Below are 15,326 nucleotides of genomic sequence, written 5' to 3'. Positions count from 1 at the left end.
GTTTGTTTCTGTTTTGGTATGAGTAGTTGGACCAGAGCACATCATTTATTGTTCACTCTGTTGGCTGCATTCATGATATCTATTCACCCTTTACATTGCTTATGGCATTACTATTACATGAAAGTTCATATTCTACATATTCAGAATATACTCATAAAAATTCTATCTCCTTCATATATTAGTTTCTCTCTTAGTATATGGAAAGATTTTTGTCCTGAAAATGTGATTTAAAAAAATATGCAAGAAATGTTTGTGCTTTGTTTGGGAGGTTTGTTAACTTGATTAAGTGTATAAGTTCTATGATACAGGATACTTGCTTTCATCATTATAATTCTGTGAATTGCCTAATGGCATAAATACTCTGCCGGAAAGAAATTTTAATTATGGTTTAGATGTAGGAGAACTCACTTTGGGAACCTCAGAATTATTCCTCCTCTTCATGAATTAAAACCAGGAAGCAGATTATTTGTGTGTTTATTTCAATAATGGGCTAACAACCAAACAAGATTTCTGTTATTTGCCAGCATTTACCTTATAGGGCAGAATTTTTCTTGTTGGAAAGTTTGCTTAATCCCCTTACTATTTTGCTTTAAATATTTAGGAAATACTATTTTGTATCATGCTGAAGAAGCAACCTCAAAAGAATGCAATCTAAGAAATAAATTCAGAAAATATTTTAATAGATATATTTATTCATATTACTGAACCAGTAATATTTATGTCTCCCTTGTAGCTCCTTCTGTAACTCTACATTTAGATGTTCCCATTACTTTCCTTCTAAGATCCTATTTGACTCAGTCCCATGAAAGTTCATTACAGGGTTCCCTGCTGTTCCCTTCATTGGTACTACAGAGACAAGTTTTTGTGAGGAAAAGTTTTTTTGAGAAAATATTAGAATTGGTTCTGATAAAGTTTTATACCAGAAACAGTTGTTCACTAAAGAATCCTATATTTATTTTTCTTGATGCCATCTTTGTTGTCCTAACCAATTTTCCAGCTGTGAAGGAGCTAAAAGTGGCAAAGATGCTTTCCCACATTTTCATTGGGAGCGTGCTACCATGCTGATGTATTATGATACATGAATTACATTACAGCATGGCTAAACAAAAAATAACTTCACGTGGCCTATACTGAAGGGAATGTGGGCTTAGTAAAAAATGTGAAGTGATTGAAGATGAGCATCAGAATACAGATCTGAGCAATTTCTTTCAGAAAGGAAGAAAGGTAATAAGGAAGACTTCAAGAGCTGGGGAAAATGACATTATAGAAGGTGTCTGCTATAATCCACTTGAGCAGGAAGAACAAGCAGATATGCACAGATGGGAGGAGCTGCACACTCACAGGCCCTGGTCCTCACGGGGAACATCAGCCACCGTGATGTCTGCTGGGGACACGACATGGCAGGATATAAGTGGTCAGGGAGGCCCCTGGAGTGTATTGATGGTAACTTCCACCTCCAAATAAGAGCAGAACCAATAAGAAGAGGTAGTCTCCTGGACTTCATACACTGAAAAGAAGGGGCTCCTCTGGAATGTGAAGATTGGGCAACTTTGTCTGCAGTGACCATGGTGGAGTTCAGGACTCTGAAGACACAGAGAGGTGTGAGAAGAAAGCTCACAACAATTGCTTTCAGAAGAGCTGACCTTTGGCCTCTTCAAAGATCTGCTCAGAAGAGTCCCATGGGATAAGGTCCTGGAGAAAAAAGGATCCAAGAAAGCAGGTGAATATTTATGGTCACCTCCACACAAAAAAGAAAAAAAGCAAAAAGCAAACAAACAAAAAGCCTACAATGGTAGAATCAAGGACAGGTACAGGTAGGGCTGTGAGGAATACAGAAGCACTGTCTGAACATTCAAGAGTGAAGTGAGGAAAGCCAAAGCCCACATGGAATTACAGCTGTTCAGGATATCAAAGACAACAAGAAGGACTACTATAAGTACATTACTGCTAAAAAGACAAGAGAAAATGTGGATCCTTTGGCCGCAAGACGGGACGTGGTGACACAGGACACAAAAAAGAATGAGGTCTTGAATGTCTTTTTTGCCTCAGCCTTTACTAGCAGAGTCTACCTTCAGGAATCCCAGGTCTCTGAGAAAAAGGGGAAAGGGTAGACCACGGAGGATGTCCCCTTGGTGGAAGATGATCATGTCAGAGAATACTTATGCAGACTGCCTATATGTAAGTTCATGGGATACAACTGTATATGCTGAGGGAGCTGTCACTGTCATTGTGAGGCCACTCTAGATAGTCTTTGATTAATCATGGCAGCTGGGAGAAGTTCCTGAAGATGGAAGAGTGAAAATGTCATTTCCATCTTTAAGAAGGGCAAGAAGAAGGACCAGGGAGCTACAGGCTGATAAGAGTCACTGCATTGTCTGGGAACAGGATGGAGCAGCTAATCCTGGAAACCATTTCCAGGTGCACTAAGGATGAGAAATCATCAGGAGTAGTCAGCATGGCTTCACCAAGGGTAAGTCATGCTTCACCAACTTCATAAACTTCTGTGATGGGTTAACTGATGTGGGAGATGAGAGCAGAACACTGAGTGTTGTCTACCTGGACTTCAGTAAAGACTTTGACACTGTCTCCCATAATATTCCCTTAGGGACAGCACAGCACAGCTCTTCCAGAGAGATGGTGTTGTTTCCAGCACAGGACAAATTCCAGAGCCATCTGAGCACAACCCTGGGCCATCAGCTCTAGGTGACCCAGCATGCACAGGGAGATTGGACCACATGACCTCCAGAGGCCTTTTCTGCCTTAATCATTGTGTGATTCTGTGCTACTGATTAACTCTTAGGAAGAGAAGAACTATCTGTCCTGGGCTAATTTCTATAAACCCTACTTATGGAATTATTTTGAAATATTTACTACTATCTACTACCACTAGAAATTTTATTTGTGCAGGCCTGAGATGGGAACAGTCATAGGTGATAAATCAGTGTATCTCACCCTAACACCATGGGTTTGCAAAAGCACATCAGGTTCAGCTTCTCTGTCTCAGAGCCACCTTTTTCACCTATACTAAACTAAAGCCTGAACATTTTTTGCATCACTTAGGAGTGTTACAAAAGTTACAATATGACTCATGCCAAGAAAACAGCAGTTTAACCAATTCATATCAAAGTGATTAATGAAAATCAATAATAGCTCTAAAACACCTCACAAGTTGCAATGTGTGTAAGTACTCTGGACATATGGAAGCTCAATCCAGAGATTCACATGGCTACAAAAAATAAAGAGAGATTTTTTGAAGTCTTGGTGGAAAACCTGTGGAGGAAAGAAGAAATGTATCGGTTCTTATTTTAACTAAGAATGATCAGATTTTAAGTGAAGAAATGTTGATTATTTTTTTTAATTGTAAAATTTCTTGTAATTAGATTGCCATTATCTATAACAACTAATTAATCAGAATAACATTCAGCATCAGGATTAGAATGATTGTAGACTAGTAAAGGAGAAAATTAAGTTCATTTTAAAAAAATAAAGATATCTATTTTGTTCACTTGCAGTCACAGATAGCTATGATTAAATTTTAATTTGATGTCAAATTAAGGACTCAGTTATAGTATGCTGACTTCCAGAGTGCAGCTCTACTCACTTCAGAGGAAATTCCCATTTAAATGAGGAGAAGGTTTGTTTTATATCATTCTAATGTCTTCCAAAGGCAGCTTCAGTTCAGTTCACAAAATGAATCTCAGTAGTAGCCAAGAAAATTTCATGGTGGCGAGCTAAAGAGCTATACAACAAAATGATTTTGAATATTGGTACTCTATTTTTAATTGTGTACAGTGTGTCTTCTACATTTTTAGCTGCTAACTCTCAAGAACACTTCATACCAAATCGTCTTCAGCCGCCTGTGTCAAAGTCATGGCACCAGGATAGCACATAAACATTCCTCTCTTTTTTTTTTATAAAGACAGTGTGTGAATACAAAAATATGGCTGGCTTTGCATGCTGTCCTGTTAATTTTGGTGTTTTACCAGTCTGGGAAGGCACAAATATCCAGCTACAAAGTCTGGGCCTGAGTGAATGTCTCAGATAGGCAAAATGTGCAGTCATATGTCTTCACTCTTTAGTGAGTTCTATAAAGGGGAAATGCTATATTTGCACAGTCAAGATTGTGTAAGTGTAGATAGCTGCCAGTACACCATACAATAAAAAAACTGTAGAAAAGTTTTAGGAAGTAAGTAATATGTAAAAATAATATTCCTCTCATGGACAAAACCCCGACCTCTCCTCCTCTGAGCGTCCTGCTGGTGTTATCCACTGGATCATCGCCTCCGTAAAGCTGCCATCCAGTTGGAAAATTGCTTCTGCCATTCAATCACTGCACAGCATTTTTACTCTCTGTCAGCTCAGCTAATCCTATTCTATTAATGGGTCTAAGAGACCAGTTTTGCTGAAAGAATGATTGGAGAGGGATTTGATTTCTTCTGATAGTAACTGGACCTGAATTTGCAGCCTCTTGGATAGTCAATTATGGCTATCCAAGAGGACAAACTGACAAAGCACAATGCAACAAAGAAATATTGGGCATGTTTCTACTCTCACATACATCAAAACAAGCATGAGTAATCCCAAAAAACCTTTATTCCTCATTTCACAACTGTTTATTAAAGAATGTGTTGAAATAAGTTGCATTAGGAATTTCTCAAATTAATTTCAAAACAGGTATTCTTGAAATAGAAATCTCTATGTCACCCCACATCACTTTCATGGAACATAATCTGTACTTGACATTGCTCTCTGCCAACCAGAAGAGTTAATTCTGTATGAAAGGTCTTGATAGGAATAGCCTGAAAATATATTTTCATGCCATGTACCCAGCAGGGGAAAACTGAGGAAAATCCAAAGGAATAAAAATAATCCCAGGAAGAAAAGAGCTGTAAAGTGAACCATATACAGTCAGTTTATATAGCCAGTCGATCCATTCTCTGTGATAGGAAATAAGAGCTCTAGTGATTACAGGGAAGAGGTCCTAATGCACAAAGCAAGGTAAAGTGTGTAAATCCCAGAGATTTTAAGTGGAAATTGAATTTTTCAAATCCAGAGAGATAGCTCCAGAGGATAAATGGGAAAAGATCAGCAGTTCTTAAAGAATATCTGATTATTGAGTAAAATACATAGATTTACATTGTGTTTAATTTCCTACTTATACATGGAAATTAAAATACTGAGGAGGGAATGTGGTTATTTGATTCACCTTCACATATGCAAATGATTTATTTTTGTTTTCATTGCCTCTATTAATATTACTAAATTCAATTATTAAAAAAAAAAAAAAAGCTTCCTAGTTGTGGTTACTACAGCCATGACAGAGACTCAGGAATGCTTGTCCCAGTGACTAATGAAAATTTCTTTAAAGAATTGATGTATTGGAGGGAGATCATAAATATAGTAAATATGAGAGTAGCAAGACCCATTTTGGAAAAAAAAAAATAAATTTAATGAGGTGGGAAAATACGGCCAAAGTAAAATTGCTTGGGATTGTAATACGATTAAAAAACAATCATTTTTATATACACATGATCTCTCCACTGAGACTGTAGAAGTTTGCATGGTAAAAAATACTAACAGAAGAAAACAAGTAACTTTAGAAAATTGTCACTTTCAGGAAGCAGTTGAGAAAAAGGAGATGAAAGTATCAAAGATGTGCTTATTTGTCAACTCCTGTGGCTCCAAGGTCACAAACCCCATTCAGATGTGATGTATCTAAAAATATGTAACAATAAAATCATCATAGATTAATAGTATTAAACTAAAGCAGTGTTGAATGTCTTCATGTTTGATACACTTGTGATAATAAGTGATAGAAAAGTGATAAATCTGCACAGGAATGAAATAGCAGAAAAAAAGTGTTGCCTCAGAAAGAGTAGTGATTTAATAATGTCTTGATTTTGATTCTGTTTCTCATCTCTTTCTCAGATACCTGGAGAAGGTATTAAAAAATATAACAGGTGATTGAAGTAAATTGTGGCTGGAGATATTGTCCTGTTGTGAACCATAGTGAAAATATGTATTTGTCTGAATGGGATTTTCTTCACCCCATTTATATTTGAATTCTTCATGGGAAATATTTCCCAGTGAAATTTTTTGTAAATGATGCAGAGATTGGTTCTTAGAAAACAATTTATTTGAACACTTTTCTGTTTATCAGGATGTCAAAGTATTTGCTGCTGTTTATGCTTGGTTTCTGTTCTCATTTAACTAGAGAAAATTCATAGATTCATAGGAGTTTTGTCCAGAATGTACCACTATGAAAATATTAATCTGACCTCCCAAATGGCAAAAGGCAAAATTTCTTCCAGTGATTCCTACAATGCAGCCCAAAAGCAATGACATACAGTCTCTGTTAGAGAAAACCTCTGTCTTAAGACTTCAGGAAAGAATTTCCTAGAATTGCCAATTGTTATTTTGTCTTTATTGTATATTTTTGTCTTCTTTTCAGTTTGAACTTTTCTGACTCTTGGTCACCATCTTTGTTTAGTTGAAAGAACTTCTATTCTAAACTACCAGGAACTTTTGATAGTTATAGACTGGGTTCAGACACCTCTTTCTCTCCTCTTGTATGTATTCAACAGATTGAGCATCATATGGCTTTCTTTGTAAGATATGGTTGCTGAGTTTTCTTACCATTTTAATGATGTGAATGACTGTGGGGAAAGTTTTTTTTCTGAAACCTCTCTCATTTTTTACTTCACTTTAAATGTATGACCACTGGAACTAAACATGGTAATGGTTTTAGATGTGCCACAAAAATAATGCCATTTTCTATTTTTGTTCATTATTTCTTTGCTTGTGCACTCAAAACTTGCACTGCCCCCCTTATTCGCTGCTTGACACTTGGAGCTCATCTACAGCAGCTTAACTTAAAGGATCTTGTCATTATTTCATTTTCAAAGCACTTGGAATACTGTCCAGGAAGGATGGCCTCACTTAGAATAAATTAATGGATGTTACTAGGGTTTACAGAAGCACACTGAATTTGTGCTGTTGGCTTTGTCTTGTAAAAAGCTGGTAAAAACATCTAATTGTGCCCTAATGATCCTCATTTGTCAGAAATCCTTGTCCTTGTTTTCAGTCAAGGCAGTCCATTAGTGCTCCTGACAGGATCTCACCTTTCTCCCAAGTCCTGAACTGGGAAATCCAGAAAAGAAGGGATCCTCAAAGAGATGAGAGGTAGAGAATGAAGCTAAAATGGGGCCAGACTCCTGTTGTTCTGAAATTTCTCCTTTCCACCCAAAAAATATCAATGAAGTCCCTGTCATATTTTTACCAACTGCACTGGAAATTCCTCTGTGTGGGTCTGTCCAAAGCTGTGTGGAGGGGCTGTACATTGATTTCAGACCTAATGGAGCCATGTGGAAATGTAGGAGCTCCTTAGTCCTGTGCCCTAGATTCTGGTAATTTCTAGATTGTGTTTAAGAATCCCAACAGGATTGGGAAATGCTGTTTCCCCTTTTACTCAATACTCAAGAAGTCTGCAGCAAAATCAGAGTACTGTATTAGGTATCCTTATAATCCATTTCTGATTATTCATAATTACAGTGAATAATGGCAATCAATTTTTCAAAAGTACATTTCTAAAAAATGCTAATAATCCTACTGGAATTTGTCAGATACACAGTACTTGAGAGGATCAATGCTCATGACCATGGTATTCAATATATTGCTTTAGTTCATCATTATTGACTGTATGACTGTTCATGCTTTATAACATACTTCATATTTTTGTATCCTTTCCAAATATTTTGTTTTGAACCCCATGTCAATAAAAACAATTCCTCTACCAATCTGAGAAATGGATGGGACAGGCTAAATTACACTATCCAAGAAATGCTGGGAGCAGTCCCACAGGAAAAGCTGCCCCCTGAAATGATATTTCTGAAATATCTGTATGGTAGATATATAGATAGAATAGAATATGTATAGATAGAATATTCTGTTCAGTAGATAAATTTAGAGACAAGTATAATTATGCATTATTCTTTGAGAAAAACAAAATATTGTATCTTAACTTGTAGCCATCAATTTTCTTGCAAGACATCTTCATAATATAGCTTTGTTTCATGGTATTTCACCACTTGCCATACCTCTGAATCCCTTTTGAAATTTCATAAAATATGTCTACAGTATGTTATATCCTTCCATGCTGGAATGTGATTGTGAACTAAACTGTTATGAGAAAAAGTGCTATAAAAATGCCTCTGCTAATATGCCGTTTCTTATTATTATTTCTTATTTCTTAGTGTTGCTTCTGGTTTTGTAATTTCAAAATATTTGAATTAATTAAAGAAACATAAAATTGTTTCTTCTGTTTGTCATGAAAATACAGTTCTTACATAATTGTGTGGCTAAGGTGTAAATTCTGTAGCAGATGAAAAAAATATAATAGCAGAAATAACCACTAAACATAGAAAGAGTCAGGTTTTGGTTTTTTTTTTTAAAAAAAAACAAGGTTTCTATGAAGAGCCACTGAATTTTAAAACAATTGTTTAATTAGTGAAAATGTACTGTAAAAATATGATTCCCATTTTCATATCACTAAATCACAGTGATATGCTAAAATAATTAGAATTGGTTGCTCTTTTGCTGCAAAACAAAACAAAACAAAAAAAAAGGAGATAGAGCAAATCTGCTCTCAGTTCAATAGGAACAGCCTGAGACAATTCATCTGGAGATAATAAGCCAGATTCACAGCCTGTGTAAGTTGTACAGTTCCTCTGATTTCAACTGTGTCACACCAGATTTAAGTCAATTCAGTATTTGGCTCAATATGCACAGTCAACAGATTACACACATGGCACTGGGAGCAGATTTGGCTGGAGGAATCAGGTTACAAACACAGAAAGTAGCAGAGCAATTAATTTCTTTGGTGCTGGGCATGGGGGAAGGTCTTGTAAATAAGTATTTCCAGTGAATAAGAACTCTCTAGCTCTTCAAGTGAGCACCTTGGTGCAATGTGAAAAATAGAAAAGTCCCCAAATCACTTGGAAGGCAGAATTCTGAAGAGAAAGTCACCTGTTTTCATGGTGAAAAGTCCTTAGTATGATCAGCAGAAAAGGAGAGTGCTGCTCTGTGCCACTGCCTGCAGCATTTGGAGCTGACAAGTTCCTGAAAGCCTTGGGTTCCGCTGCTGTCAACAGAGCTACTCAGTAGACAATAAGGTCCCTCAGAGTGGATGGACAGAAATGTGGGTAAATTCTGTGTGTGGCTGAATCATCAGCAGCTACAGAAATGTGTAGTATGGTTCTACTCTCCTCCAGGTACAGAAATTTTACACCAATGCAAATCTAATAACATAAATGAGTTACTCCTGATTGAAATGAGGAAAAATTTGTTCCCTCTGAGCTGCAACTTGCCAGAATACATGGCTTTCAATGATCTTTCTTTTTTACTCGTTTTTTTTTTTCTTTTTCTTTTTTTTTTTTCTTTTCTGTTTTGTTTTAAGAGAGGAATAAGCAAAATTAATAAAATGCAAGGCTAGAATTTGGGCATTCTGGCTTCTTAGATTGCTTAGAATAGGCCATGCCTAGAAAATGAGAGTCAGGAAAGCCAAGTGAAGTGTTACTGATATGGAAATATATCAGCCACCACAAACAAACTACCTTAATTTAAGAAAAGTGCTCAATGCTAATCTAATGTAAAAGCCTTGTAAAATACCATAAAGAAGGTGAACTAATTTTTTCTTAGATTGCAGAACTGTTTAAGATGGTTTAATTTACCATGACAAAAACCTGTGGAGGAATTAATTTTCATTGCTGGTTACTAGTGAATAGGGGTTTGGCTATATACACTGTTTAATTCACAGTGGGAATTTGACTTTTTCCATTTTATTTAATTCAAAATGTTTTGACAGTTTTACTTGCTATCACTAAATTTTAATCCATCAGACATTAAGGGGAAGCTGCTCAGCTGTTATAAATCTTTCTGGTGAAAGTCACCACAAAATGCATGCCAATTGTTGCTAAGAGGAGGACTCAAGATATAAAACAAAATATGTTAAACCCTGTAGCCAGATGAGTTTGACCATCTGATCCTGCCTATGATGTCATTTTCAGAACCCTTTTCTTTGAGTCTGACATCATGACCTGGTCTGTCAGCAAACTCATATGCTGGATTTAAAAAGTCACGTTAAGCTAAACATGACCACCAAAAAAAAAAAATGCCATGGCAATGTTGGTATTACAATATTCCAAAATTGTGATAACCAGAATTAGATGAAGGAGACTGAAGTTATACAACAATTGAAATAAATTATTTATTTTTCATTGAGTTTGCATGAGATTTTTTTACTTAAAGAAAGGAAATTACTATATGCAGTTAAATGTTGAAGGCTCTTCCAGAAAAGTTTTGCTAAGAGCTGCCACAGATATCACTTCTATTTACATTGTGTATAGAACATCATATCTTTATCTTGTGAAACTGGGAGTTCTTCATCATCTCAGTGAATTTATTCTATTTCTTGATTTCGAGTGTGTGAATGGAAAAGGCGAATTATAATATCTAACTGTATAACTAAACCCTTAAACCCTTATTATTCAGCATTTATAGCAGTCATTATTTTTAAAGTGGTAAACTTTTCAAATTATTTGTTGGAATAATGTTGAGTTTTGATGACCTTTTTCATTGCTGGCATTAACTTATAAAGGCTTTTCACTATGATAAGTGACACATTCTGGGAGGAAATGACTGTGTTTAAAAAAATATCATTAAGCCCAGTTCTGTGTAACTTGTTTTCTTATTTTTTATTGGGTTACAATATATCAAAATCAGTTTAGTTTCATGGCCACATGAAAAGGCATTATTCCTATGGGATGACTCCATGAGAAATGACCAATAATGGCAGAACTGGCCTTCAATTTGCACTGGCTTCTGTGTGCTGCCTCCCCAGGAAGAGCTGATGGAAATGACATAAACTGCAGCAAGAGATCTCCCAGGCAGTCAGACTGCTGTGTTGTCACCCTTCCCAGTCTCTTTGTTGGTTCCACACCATCCATCTCCTTGACTTCTGTGATGGTTTTACTTTGTTATTTTACCTTTCCCATTTTCTTTCTCCTATTCCCTCCTCAGTTATGACCATGATGGGTAGCAGAGAAATCCTTCCTCAAAATCACTTTCCCAGTGGAGTAGCTGAGGACTGTAGACACTAACATGAGTTTTAGGACACTGAGCCTGTTTCTCTCTGTTCACTTTTTTAAGTGAGGCTCAATTCTTAGCCCCCTTTTGCTTTGTAAGCTTTGGGAGAACCTTCTTTCCTGTGCCCCATACTGATGTTGGGTTGGGTATACACAATGGTAAATATTGTTGCTTGTTGATAGCAGCCATTCCTTAGGCAAAACGTCCTTTGATCTAATCGGGGGGCAGAACCCGTCCTTGGCGCTGCTGTAGCCTTTGCTGGCTGTACCAGACAGAGAATTGATTGATTTTTGACAATGTGCAAGATTCTGATGCAGACCAATTCTGTAGGACATGATCTAACAATTCCGAGTTATGCCACCCGGTTTAAGTTCCACTTTTTCCCTGCTGGATTTGGAGATTTGACCCAATGACCTGAGTGCCTCTCTTATTAATGACTGTGGGATCAGCCATGCTGCCTGTGGTAACATCTTCACAGCATATTCAGGAATTTAAGTTATCTGAAGCTTAAAAATCATCTACTTCATCATCCAGGAAAGTTCAGAATGGGAAACCAGAACCAAATGAATTTAGAATCCCTATCACAAATGACTGGTGGTTTAAAAATATATAGCTACAAAAGTCTTACAAGAAGACCCTCTAATTAATAACCATCAGTAATGATAGTTGCATGTACAAAGAGCTGCACTAAACCCCGTACAATATTTGCACTTTGGCAAGAGTATTTTGTTTCATATCACATACATTTTGTTAAGCAGAGGAAACACTGCTTCCCTGGTGCTTTTGTTTTTCCCTCTGGATTGTAGCAATGGAGCACTTGCATGTTGTGTTTGATGCCTTGCATGATAAAGACATGCAACGGCAAGTTCCAGTCTGCATGCTGCTTAATGAATGTTTTCCTTTTCTCTCCTTCCCTGTTATGTGCTTACAGAAGACAACTATGTGGAAGGTGGGTGCTTTCTACCTTATTTTCCTAAGCTCTTGTTTTTTCCCTCTGTTCAGTGGGGTTTTTTCTCCTTCTGCTTAATGTTATAAAAGTACACATATCATTCAGTACGGTAAGTTGCATTTTTCCCCCCACAAAGGCATACAAGTTTATTAAATAAATGTGATTTATTTTTTTCATGCAGAACACAAGCAAAGCTCCTTGGCCTTATTGCTGTAATTCCAGAATATCCCCACTAAAACAACAGTTTTGTACTCATGTGACTGATACCATATCCAAAATCTTTCTGGAGATTTGCAGGACTGATTTCTTCTCACGTTCTGTATGAAAAACACTTCAAGAAACTATTTGTCTCATCAATGTGGAGCCTAAATTCTCCCAAAAAGATAGTAATGCATGTTAAATTCCCATCTCTTAATTGCTTAGGAAAATGGAAAGCGCTTTTCTCTTTAATACCACAAACCCTGCATATTCTAATATCCTTTACAGCACAAAGCTTTAGGAAAAAAGGTTTTCTATCTAACTTTTCAGCATAATGAACTTGCCTTTTGGACATTGAAAGAAGCAGCATGTGATTTTAATAATTATGTTGGTATGTAATTAAGTCCCTTTAAAGAAAGTATGGCATAGGGCAGTGGAAACTAAGGCACAATGCCATCTATCCTGAATATTGGTAAGTAAGTCTATTAGCTGGTAAAACATACATATGTATGATAGTTTGAAAGTCTTCTTGCTTATAAGCCAAAGAAGTGCAGGTGCTTTTTTATGTACAAATGTCTTTAAAAGTCTCTCTGGGGTGAATCTTTGCATACTGGAAAAATGATTATCTATTTGAAAAAAATTAGTTTACCTATCTATGAATAATTGTTTTAATTTTATTTCATTCCAATATTTTAAAAGCTATTTTAAAAGCAAGGACTTAGTAAATGAATTCATATGCAAAGTGAGTGTCCTGGAATGGCTCTGACCCAGGGTGTTCCTGTGAGTCACTCTGGGGCCTGAGTTCATTCAGGTTTCAACTCACCAAGGGCCACTGCCTGTCTGTTCAGGGGTGATTTTCTCAAGCAGCCTGGAAGCACCAGTGCTTCATTTCTCTATGCTGCTGTATTCAAGGGTGAAGACAGGTGCTCAGATTTAGCACATAGATGATGCTCTGAAATTTTATTAGTATATATGCTTTCCCAAGGAGAAGGAAAATTCAAACAGTTCTGGTGCTTTACTTGTGGGCACTGTCATGCTTGTACACGTCAATAAAATTCCATTTTCATTGTGAGATAAAAATGTATTCAACACTGGGGTAGAAATTCTAGCTGAAAAACATAAAAGCCTAGAAATAACTACGTAATCTTGTATTTGATCTGTGCATAAAACTCTTACTGGTGTCAACATGAGTCTCAAAATTTGAATTAGTTTCAGTATAAATAGATAAGGAGGTTCAATTGCATTTCACATATTCATTTATGCACAGCAGTACAAGATAAAACCTGGATAACAGTTAATCCAGACTTTACCTGAACTTAATTCTTAAAACTGCAACCTTAAATTTATTCCAACACAGGTCTGGATACTTATGCATACATTGAAGTTACAAAGCATGAATATGTAAAAAATGGAAGCATAGAATTGTGTATCCAAAGCACAACTTGAAATCTGAGCTAACATTTTTCATCTTTGATCTCTGTGATATCTGAGCATATCTGTAAATTAGGTGACATAAGCAAACAGAAATATGTAGTATTCAATTTTGTATATACTACTGGTAAAAAAGGCTGCTGTTTTTTCATTTTACTGAAGTTGTACTACACTTTATGACCTTCACTTCAGGTTTATCATATTCAAATTTTGTTTTGGCCTGTGTTCTGCATGGAACTCACACACCAAACTACAACAATATCCTACCTTCATACCCCTTTCCACTGTCCCACCCTGTGCTCCTTAACTCTCTCCTCTCAGAGCCAAGTTCAGGAGAGAGTTGGAGTAGATCACACATGAGGGATTCCTTCTAAATCTTGAATTCCTAATTCACAAAGTAATTGAAGTAATGGTGCACAAATGAGTATTTTTTCAATGTATGGGATGCCTATATGTGGCTACTTAGGGATAAAACTTCCAAGGTCTATTATAAGCAGACTTTGATTTTGCAAATCTAGCAGTGATTGCTATCATGGCAGATTTAGCTGAATAATTTTAAACCACTCTGTGGAATGAACAGGTACAGTAACAGTAATTCTTCACTCTTCAATAGCCTTCATCCATAGATTGCAAAAATATAAAATAAGGAAACTATCATCATGTGCCTCTATCAAGGACTTCCTTGATAGGTGGCCTTACTGCTTGCAAATAAAGTAACACAGAGTGAAACAAAATACAGTGTCTTGAGGAGCAGTACTGAATTTTTTAATTGGTAGATGTTTGGTTTGAGCAGTGTATGTCTTTTATATCCACTTGTCTGCCCTTTTTCATTGAACAGCACTGTAAGTGACTCTTAAAATTCAAGTAGTTTTTATGATGTTTTCAAGAGGTACTTCTGCTATTTACTTTTTTTTTATCAAATTATGTAAGAGTCATCTACTCGCAACTGACCAATTTCACATATCATTTTAACAAAAATAGTAGCTATCAAACAGTGATAATCTGAAGCTAGACTTTTGTTTAGGTTCATATAACTATGAAGTTCATATGTAAATGTGAGCTGGTAAGAGGCCAGCTTTGCATTTCCCTGGGAGACAGGACAGTGATTTATTTGAATGATCTCACATAAACTAGTAGCTGAAAAGTCACTGTTTCATTTAAAAAAAAACAAAAAAAACAAAAGATTCAGTGTTCAACTGGTTTCAACTTTCCTTTATCAAATACAGTTGGGGTCAAGTCAGAAGTCTGAGATTTCTTGCTATTGTTGCCAAAATCAAAAGTTAGGACCCAAAAGACAAATTAATCAATCACAGGAAGAGACTGATACTTCCAAAAATCCACTTGGCAGGGGATCCAAGCAAGGGCACCCAGCACTAAAAGAATGAATTAAAAAATATCACCTGCTCTTCATACTCTGTGTATTCAGCAAGCCTCTCTTGCAGCAGCACTTACAGAGAAAGAACCCCCATGAAAACATTTCTATTCCCTTTCACAAGCTGCAAACTGCCAGTACAGCTGTGTGATGTTTCCCAAGCAATGCTGATGCAGGCATCCCTTCAGGATCACAGTCAGCTTTCGTTTACATTGCTGTGAGCCCCAGGTAATC

General features: G+C 36.5%; 1 protein-coding gene across 14 annotated transcripts in view; it reads left to right on the top strand.

Annotated features, from left to right (window-relative positions):
* NRXN1 (neurexin 1) overlaps nt 1-15,326 on the top strand; it is a 675,301-nt gene that overhangs the window by 65,376 nt on the left and 594,599 nt on the right. For 8 of the 14 annotated variants that reach the window (XM_058835039.1, XM_058835038.1, XM_058835034.1 and 5 more), the window contains exon 3: nt 12,074-12,091. The exons of the other annotated variants lie outside the window; for them this stretch is intronic. In XM_058835039.1, the coding sequence (XP_058691022.1) occupies nt 12,074-12,091 (18 nt within the window). The remainder of the gene's footprint in view (nt 1-12,073; nt 12,092-15,326) is intronic. 14 annotated transcript variants of the gene reach the window in all.

This window comes from Poecile atricapillus, chromosome 3 (genome assembly GCF_030490865.1).
Source record: "Poecile atricapillus isolate bPoeAtr1 chromosome 3, bPoeAtr1.hap1, whole genome shotgun sequence".
NCBI lineage: Eukaryota > Metazoa > Chordata > Aves > Passeriformes > Paridae > Poecile > Poecile atricapillus.
Note: the sequence above shows the minus strand (reverse complement) of the source record. Positions and strands in the feature narration are given on the sequence as shown.